Below are 9,654 nucleotides of genomic sequence, written 5' to 3' on the forward strand. Positions count from 1 at the left end.
TAGAAACATCGATGAGAGAGAAACATCGATCAGCTGCCTCCTGCACATCTCCCACTGGGGATGTGCCCGCAACCCAGGTACATGCCCTTGACCGGAATCGAACCTGGGACCCCTGAGTCCACAGGCTGATGCTCTATCCACCAAGCCAAACCGGTTAGGGCAAGGCTGAACTTTAACCACTGGTATACTGTCTCTTCAAAATAATTTGTAGAGTTCTTTTATTTTATTTTAAAGTTACAGATACCTGCCAAATTAGGTGGAAGGAAGTATGCTGATTGGTAGCAATTGGAAACATTTCCCTGTTTTTCTCACCAGCCTATGCTCATGGTTAATGGACAACATGTGCAACCACCTTTCTTAAATACCTGAACTTTAACCACTGGTATACTGTCTCTTCAAAATAATTTGTAGAGTTCTTTTATTTTATTTTAAAGTTACAGATACCTGCCAAATTAGGTGGAAGGAAGTATGCTGATTGGTAGCAATTGGAAACATTTCCCTGTTTTTCTCACCAGCCTATGCTCATGGTTAATGGACAACATGTGCAACCACCTTTCTTAAATACATCATTTAGCAAAATGACTTAGGCATCATCAATTCCTTAGTTCAGTAAAGACGGAACACTAAAGATTGAGGAAATGTAAATCTCTATGGAACTGACATGCAGAGTGGCATTCACTGAGCTGAAGCAGGAAGAAGTTATTTTCTTAAATCTGTTAGCAATTTACGCATCAAATTTAGATTTTTGTTTCAGAGTTGTCATCGCTTTTGTTTCTTTGTATAGTATTCCTATTGTGTAAATGTCATGTGCACACTCAGAAGCATTAAGATATTAAAGCTATGCCAGAACCGGTTTGGCTCAGTGGATAGAGCGTCGGTCTGCGGACTCAAGGGTCCCAGGTTCGATTCCGGTCAAGGGCATGTACCTGGGTTGCGGGCACATCCCCAGTGGGGGGCGTGCAGGAGGCAGCTGATTGATGTTCCTCTCTCATCGATGTTTCTGGTTCTCTATCCCTCTCCCTTCCTCTCTGTAAAAATTCAATAAAATATATTTTTTAAAAAAAGATATTAAAGCTGAAGGTGAAAATAAGAGAAAAGAAATAAAGCTGAAAGTGACTTTATTGAGCCAATGCCCTTCTTTTACAGAAAGCTGATCCCCAGAAAGGCTCAGTTCAAGTTCACATAGCTCACTAGTTAATTGCAGAACCTGAACCTCAGCCAGAGTGGCTTGATTCATGGATCATTACATCGTGGTGCTTTGTTTTAATTCAATATTGTTGAACCATAATAACAAATTATGTGACTAATCCTGATAGAAATTTGCAGTCTTCCCTAATTTCTTAAATCCTTGATATTTTACAGTTAAATTAATTGAGAATTCTCCAAACCTTAATGTTTTCCATCTGCAATGTAATTTCTTTTCGGATTTTGAGTCTCTCTTGACTGTACTCGCTTCCTGCAAGAAACTCAAAGAAATTAAGTTTTCTGGAGCATTTTTTAAACCCATCCCATTTGGTAAGAGTTACAATTTTAAAATTTTGGTTTAAGGCAGTTTTTAAAAATAGCCAAATTTTAAATATGCAATTGATGCCGAAGAACTATTGTAATAGATATATGATCTTAAATGAGTTATCAAATAAGTTGTATTTGTTTCTAAAAGTTTAAATATTTCTAGTTATCAGAATTATTTCCTGCACAAAGACTTACCTATTTAGTCATACTAATTAATTCTATCTGAATTACTGTATTATTTTCTATCACTTTAAAAGTATTCTTTAATCACATTACTTTTTGGTATATGAGTTGTAACTGACATAACTAGATTTTTATTTTCCCTTTTATAGTCACCATTCTGACAAATTTTATTTCTCTGAAGATATTAGATCTTAAATTCCAAGAATTTCCCGATAAGGAAACATCTGAAAAATTTGGTATGTATACAAAACAGTGCCTTTTACTTATTCTTTATTCTCTTCCTCCAAAATCCTTCCATCTATTTTGCATTAGCTACAACAAATCATAGTATGTATTAACTACCCTGGCTAATTAGGAGGAAGGGACAGGGCTGCTCAACTTTTACCCTCACATGCCTTGATTATTCTCAGAGTGCCTTATGGGTCATTACACCACTATGCAATTTCATTGGCAGGTACCCGTTCCAAACATGTTAAGTCTGTTGTTTTAAGTTTCTGGGATATAGATAAAACTATATTTTAAGGTTAAGAAAACTCAATATGTGAAAACCCAGATTTAACAAAATGACTAGCTATAAAATGAGCTTAATTACTTTTTCATTTTTTTATGATTACAAAAATAATGTATGCTGATCGGGAAAAAACAAACTGAGGCATATTAACAATTTTAAGTTTATTTAAGTAAAAATGGATTTGAATTGGGGAATATCCTGTTTAGCAGACAGAAAGGAGCTCTGAGGAGCTACACAGATGACTTTTATAGGCAGAAGGGAGCAGGAACGAGGAAGTTATACCAGGTAAAAATGTTGGTTGGTGATTGCAAGGATAATTTCCTTTAGGGCAGTGGTTCTCAATCTTCCTAATGCCTCGACCCTTTAATACAGTTCCTCATGTTGTGGTGACCCCCAACCATAAAATTATTTTTGTTGCTACTTCATAACTGTAATTTTGCTACTGTTATGAATCGTAATGTAAATATCTGATATGCAGGATGTATTTTGTTACAAATTGAACATAATTAAAGCATAGTGATTAATCACAAAAACAATATGTAATTATATATGTGTTTTCCGATGGTCTTAGGCGACCCCTGTGAAAGGGTCGTTCGACCCCCAAGGGGGTCGCGACCCACAGGTTGAGAACCACTGCTTTAGGGGATGGCAGAGTTCTAAAGGCTGGTAACCTAACTAGTGCTGCTCAGATGATTCCTGATCACCTGGTTTAAGATGCTATTTCTGGGAGAGCTGAAAGCCGAAGTCTTGGTTTGGTGACATGGGACTTAGCATAAGCGGCTGTATTTGGGGATTATGTCTTTTTAACTCAGGAAAACATAAGGTGAGTCAGTGGAGATATGGAGTGAACAGTTCGTTCCTTTTAAACTTTAGCATGCTTAAGGATCACTTGGATCTCCTCCTCCTCTTTTCTTCCTTTGGAGGCAGCCGTGTGGGTAGGGGAAGAGCAGGAGGGCTGAATGGGGCAGAGGCAGGATCAGGGGTCAAGGAAGTGCCTGGTGTATACAACAGGTTGATTAAACAAATACGCTCAGTATAACGAGAGCCAAGTTTCCTCACTGTTAGAGAAGGAATTTATAAATATTGAAAGGGTAGGTTAGAAAGAACCCTGAGGTATTAAATTAGAATTGGAGATATTGGTGTGAACCCATGGTGTTTTTTTAAAAAGCGTTTTTATTGATTTTAGAGAGAGAGGAAGCGAGAGGGAAAGCTAGAAACATCGATGAGAATCATTGATCATCTGTCTCCTGCATGCCCCACACTGAAGATTGAGCCTGCAACTCGAGCATGTGCCCTAATTTGGAATTGAACCGGTGACCTCTTGGTTCATACTTGAGGTTGCCCCACACTCAACCACAGAGCCGCACCGGTGGGCTGAACTCATAGTTTTAACCTATTCACATAAATAGATCAACGTATACACAGATACAGATACCCATTTATCTATATATTTCTATACACAAACACACATTTATATTTCTAAGCTCAGTCAACTGAGACACTAGAAAATACCTTAATAGCAATGAGCACAACAGATGCCCAGATCTTGATTTCTGAATATTGGCTTCCCAAAAAGGAACACAAGTTATTGTAGAAATGGCTTATTTAAGAACTGGGACAGTGAAAGCAAAAGGCTGGAACATTTTTTTTTTTTTAATCCTCACCTGAGGATATGCTTTTCGCTGATTTTAGAGAGAGGAAGAGAAACATCAATGTGAGAAACATTGATTGGTTGCCTCCTGTACACACCCCAACCGGGGATCAAACCTGCAACCCAGGTATGGGCCCTGACTGGGAACCAAATTCCCAACCTTTCAGTGTACGAGGACAACACTCCAACCAACTGAGCCATCTGATCAGGGCCTGGGACATTGTTTTAAGGTAGAAAGTGTTCAAAACATCTCCAGGTGTGACGCCTCAGAAGTAGAGAACTTTTTAGGGATCAAGTAATCTATAATGTACCATGTTAAGGATGGAATCAAAGTGAAAAGGAAAAGGAAAGATAGAGTAGTGGATTGTGAGGCTTTAGTGCTGGGAGGCAGAGGGAGAAGTCACTGAGATAATAGCAGGAGGTGAGACTGAAAGAAAGGGGGCAGAAGGCTGTCAGGAGCTAGGAGAGTATCCAGGATGCCAGAAGTAGCTTCAATCTAAAAGAGGAAATGGGTATGTGATAGGTATTCTGCACTTCAGTGCAGGAAAGACTGGGGAGGGTGAAAAAATGGTTGTCTGGAAGTCGTAATGAAGATCAAGGTGGCCCTAGCTGGTTTGGCTCAGTGGATAGAGCATCGGCTTGTGGATTGAAGGGTCCTAGGTCGATTCTGGTCAAGGGCACATGCTCGGGTTGCGGGCTCGATCCCCAGTAGGGGTCATGTAGGAGGCAGCGGATCAATAATTCCCTCTCATTGATGTTTCTATCTCTCTCTCCCTCTCCCTTATCTGAAATCAATAAAAAAATATATTAAAAAAAAAAGATCAAGGTGTAGGCTGACCCCTTTCTCTTGTCCTTGGAGAGGAAGAGGAACAGTCTCTATGCTACATGGGGCCTCTTGGACTGTGCATGATTTTGAGGCTAGAGACCACTGTTTGAGAACACAGTATGAAAAACCTTTTTTTTTTTTTTTGTCTTCTGATAGCCCACACTTTAGGTTCTCTTAGCAATCTGGAAGAATTGATCCTTCCTAATGGGGATGGGATTCATCAGGTGGCCAAACTGATCATCCAGCAGTGTCAGCATCTTCGATGTCTCCGAGTTCTCTCATTTTTCAAGACTTTAAATGATGACAGTGTAATGGAAATTGGTGAGTTACCCTCAGATAAAATGTTTCACCTTGCCCTGGATGGGTGGCTCAGTTGGTTGGAGCATTGTCCTGTACACCAAAAAGACTGTGGGTTCAGTTTCCAGTCAAGGTGCATATCTATGTTGCAGCTTCAATCCTCAATCAGGGCGAGTATGGGAGGCAGCCCATCTTTTTCTCTCTCTTTCCCTCCCTCTTTCTCTCTTCCTCTCTCAAATCAATAAACATGTCCTCAGATAAGGATTTAAAAAACGTTTCAGCTTGCATGAAGCCAGTGATATTACTCAAGTTTTCTGCTACAAAATGTCTATACGATTGCCCGGCCGGCGTTGCTTAATGGTTTGAGCGTCAACCTATGAACCAGATCACGGTTCGATTCCTGGTCAAGGCACATGCCCTGGTTGCAGGCACAATCTCTAGTGGCATGCAGGAGATGGCCAATCAATGATTATCTCTCATCATTGATGTTTCTATCTCCCCTTCCTCTCTGAAATCAATAAAAAAATTCTTAAAAAAATGTCTATACAGATTTTTCTCTCTCTAAAAATGTTCAACCCACTTCATTATCTCTGTCTTATCGTTTGTTCCCTCTAATGTCCTGGTCAGATTTGGAAGTAAAAGATGTCCTCCCATTTGAGACTATACAAGCTCTCAAGTCTGTGTTCTTTAAAAAAAATGTTTTTTAAATACATTTGTGTTTGTTTTTTTAAAAAAATATATTTTTATTGATTTCAGAGAGGAAGGAAGAGGGAGAGAGAGATAGAAACATCCATGATAAGAGAGAATCATGGATCGGCTGCCTCCCGCAAGTCCCCCACTTGGGATCGAGCCCACAACCCGGGCATGTGCCCTTGACCGGAATCAAACCTGGGACCTTTCAGTTCGCTGGCGGACGCTCTATCCACTAAGCCAAACCTGCTAGGGCAAATTTTTTATGTTTTTATTGATTTTAGAGGAGGGATGGGGAATGTCTGGCCTGCGGGCTGTATAAGGCCCATGAAATCATTTGGTCTGGCCCTTCCAAGGCATTAGGGGAGAGTTAATTAAATGTTTGAACAAATACAGCAGGATAATTTTTATTTTTATTTTTTAATATATTTGATTGATTTTTTACAGAGAGGGAGAGGGACAGAGAGTTAGAAACATCGATAAGAGAGAAACATCGATCAGCTGCCTCCTGCACACTCCCTACTGGGTATGTGCCCGCAACTAAGGTACATGCCCTTGACCAGAATCGAACCTGGGACCCTTGAGTCCACAGGCTGACGGCTCTATCCACTGAGCCAAACCGGTTAGGGCAGCAGGATAATTTTTAAGTTGATAATTGTATATCGTCATGAATGATGTTATAAATATCCAAATAGCCCTTGGTGAAAAAGGTTCCTCACCCCTGATTTATATGTATATGTGTGTGCGTAAATATATGTATGTATGTGTGTATGTATTTATTTATTGGCATTTTCTATTTCCAGTGGTGATGAGAGAGGAGGTTGGTTCAAATAATCTAGTCTATCATTACTGAAACAAAAGTCTTATGATTCCCATTTCATAAATATTTTGCTTTTACAGCCAAAGTAGCAATCAGTGGAGGTTTCCAGAAACTTGAGAACTTAGACCTTTCACTGAATCACAAGATTACAGAGGAAGGATATAGAAATTTCTTTCAAGTACTGGACAACTTGCCAAACTTGCAAGAGTTGACAATTTCCAGGCATTACACTGAATGTATCAGAGTTCAGGCCACCACAGTGAAGTCTTTGAGTCAATGTATGTTAAGGCTGCCAAGTCTCACCACAATCAACATGTTAAGCTGGCTCCTGGATGCAGAAGACATCACACTGCTTACTTCGACAAAAGAAAAACACCCTCAATCTAAACTCTTCAATATTCACTGGAAATGGAGATTGCCATTCTCTCCTATCATCCAGAAATAGAAGATTTAGCTAAAAAATGCTGAATCAAGAAAAATTTTGTCAACAATTCTAAAAACCTAATTATCCAAAAACATTTTATTAAATATTGCAGGCAAAATAATAGTTATAAAACATGTAAGGCATGTAAAAAAAAAAAATAACACCCTGCATGCCCACCATTGAGCTTAAGAAACATTATTACCAGTATCTTTGAAGTCTCTCAATGATCTTCCCAACTAAAGTTTATACATCTAACCCTCCATAGTCCAGCATTAGCATCAGGTATTCAGGCTAACTGTGGTAAAGAGAAACAAAGCTAGAAGGAGAGGGTGGAGGAACACTGATCTAGCTAAAAGTCAGTGTGGAAGAACTCATGTTATATATGAAATGACTAACTTAAGGACTAAATCAGTTTCACACAGAGGTGAAACAAGAGTTCACTTTAACAGGGTACAGATGAGTCTTTTGTGGGCCAAGAGATATTCCCTAATCCAGGGGACCTCAAACTACAGCCCGCGGGCCACATGCAAATACAAATATTGTATTTGTTCCCGTTTTGTTTTTTTACTTCAAAATAAGATATGTGCAGTGTGCATAGGAATTTGTTCATTTTTTTTTTTTTTAAACTATAGTCCGGCCCTCCAACGGTCTGAGGGACAGTGAACTGGCCCCCTGTTTAAAAAGTTTGAGGACCCCTGCCCTAATCCTTGTAGGATCTGTTCTGTATATTTAACTTTGGTGTAGTCAAGTTTACTTGTACCTTCCCTTTATCCACTGCCAATGTGAAGAAGAAATAGGATTTAGGGGAAAATGCTCTAATCCAGAGGCTTTTGATTCAAATGCCCTGACACTCACTTTTATGTTTCTAAACTTCTTCCTTTCTCACATATCCCAACCTCTCCAACTTCCTAAAATCCTTCCACTGTGCCCACATGAGTAACATGCCTAATATCCTCAGCGTCTTTTCTAAACGTTCCTTGCACGTTATTTTAACTCCATATTTTTTCAAACTTTTTTAAAAATCAGGAATAAATTCTATATTGAAAAATTTGCACATTTATATACATATTCACAACTGAAACAAGATTACAAAAATAACTTTCTAAAACAAAGCTATATTATTTTTACTTATATGCAAATTAACAAATAATTCAAAAACACAAAATTCTTTTAAAAAGTTGTTTATATACACTGCTTTCAGTTGTTTATGTATACTGTTTTCTTTCTTACATTTCCTCCCACCAGAATTTTACCTTCTCTAGGCCACCAAAACAGCTCTTATGAGGGTCACTGATGACCTCTACATTGCTGAATTCAATGAATACTTCAGTCTCATCCTACTTTTGTTATGAGCATTTGACCCATCAGTAGCTTTGATGTGGTCCATCACTCCCTCCTCAAAACATTTTCTTCATTTGATTTCCAAGACTTCCCTCCTAATTCACTGAGAGCTCTGTTTCCTTTACTGCTTCTCCTCATATCTGATCTCTAAACATTGGAGTACCCGAGTTTTCCTCTGACATCTCTATTAAACGCACTTCCTTTGGCTATCTCATCCTGTTGAACGGCTTTAAATTCAATATCTAGGCTAACTTCTAAATTTTCATCTCTAGTCCAGATCTCTCCTCTGAACTCTACTCATATCCAACTCCCATTAAGAGCATCTCAAACTTCATATGCCCAAACCCAACTTCTATCCTTCCTTTCCACCAAAGTACTCTTTATTCAGACTTCTCCATCTCATTAAATTCCACTTGCCTAGGTCAAAACCTTTCATACTCCACCTGTGCATCTATTGGCAAATCCTGAGCTCCATTTGCAAAATGTACTCAGCTCCAACCAACCACTACTACCCATTGGTCCTAACAGATTGGCCTGCTTCTTCCCTTGAAACTTATGATCTATTTTCAACATAGCAGTCAGAAGGCTCTTCATAGAAATGCAATCATGCAACATCTTTGATTCAAAATCCTCCAATGGATTCCCAGCTCAAAGTAAATGCTGAAGATCTTACAATGGCCTACAAATGACCTGACCCCTCACTACCCGTCTTACCTCTGTCTCTTTAATCTCTCCTCCTTGCTCAATTCCACTCAGCTGCACTGGTTTCTTTGCTGCTTCCTGAACATGCAAAACATGCTGGTCTTAGGGCCTTTGCACTTGTCATTTCCTTTGCCTGGGAGGTTCTCCCTCATTTATGCGAGTGGCTCTCATTACCTTCAGAACTCTACTCAAATGTTACCTCAATAAAGTTTCCTGACCTTTCTTTTTAGAAAGGCATCCCACTTCCAATCTCACTCTGCCTAACCCCTTTCCCTACTTCACTTTTCTCTACAGCATGTATCACTATCTGCCACCTTATAAAGTTCCCACCACTATAAGCAGTAATTGTTATGTCTTGTTCATTGCTGTCTCCTAAGAAACTCGAATAGTGCCTAGCACACAAAGTTAAATAAGATTTAGCCAATCAATGATTCTCTCTCATCAGTGATGTTTCTCTCTCTTCCTTTCTCTCTGAAATCAAAAATATATTAAAGAATAAAAATAGCCTGACCAGCGTCGCTCAGTAGTTGAGTGTTGACCTATGAACCAGGAGGTCACGATTCAATTCCCAGCCAGGGCATATGCCCAGGTTGGACGACTCGATCCCCAGTGTGGGGCGTGCAGGAGGCAGCCGATGAATGATTCTTTCTCATCACTGATGTTTCTATCTCTCTCTCCCTCTCCCTTCCTCTCTGAA

The 9,654-nt window shown here is 39.4% G+C and overlaps 1 protein-coding gene across 3 annotated transcripts in view; it reads left to right on the plus strand.

The window, feature by feature from the left end:
- The window catches only part of NAIP (NLR family, apoptosis inhibitory protein), a 47,655-nt gene extending 40,181 nt beyond the window's left edge, over nt 1–7,474 (plus strand). For all 3 annotated transcript variants that reach the window (XM_005857997.2, XM_014549458.1, XM_014549465.1), the window contains 4 exons: nt 1,363–1,515; nt 1,845–1,931; nt 4,840–5,004; nt 6,571–7,474. In XM_005857997.2, coding sequence (XP_005858059.2) covers nt 1,363–1,515; nt 1,845–1,931; nt 4,840–5,004; nt 6,571–6,935 — 770 coding nt within the window. In that variant the 3' untranslated portion in view covers nt 6,936–7,474. The remainder of the gene's footprint in view (nt 1–1,362; nt 1,516–1,844; nt 1,932–4,839; nt 5,005–6,570) is intronic.
- The last annotated feature ends 2,180 nt before the right edge of the window (nt 7,475–9,654 follow it).

This window comes from Myotis brandtii, unplaced genomic scaffold (genome assembly GCF_000412655.1).
Source record: "Myotis brandtii unplaced genomic scaffold, ASM41265v1 scaffold115, whole genome shotgun sequence".
NCBI classification, from domain to species: Eukaryota; Metazoa; Chordata; class Mammalia; order Chiroptera; family Vespertilionidae; genus Myotis; species Myotis brandtii.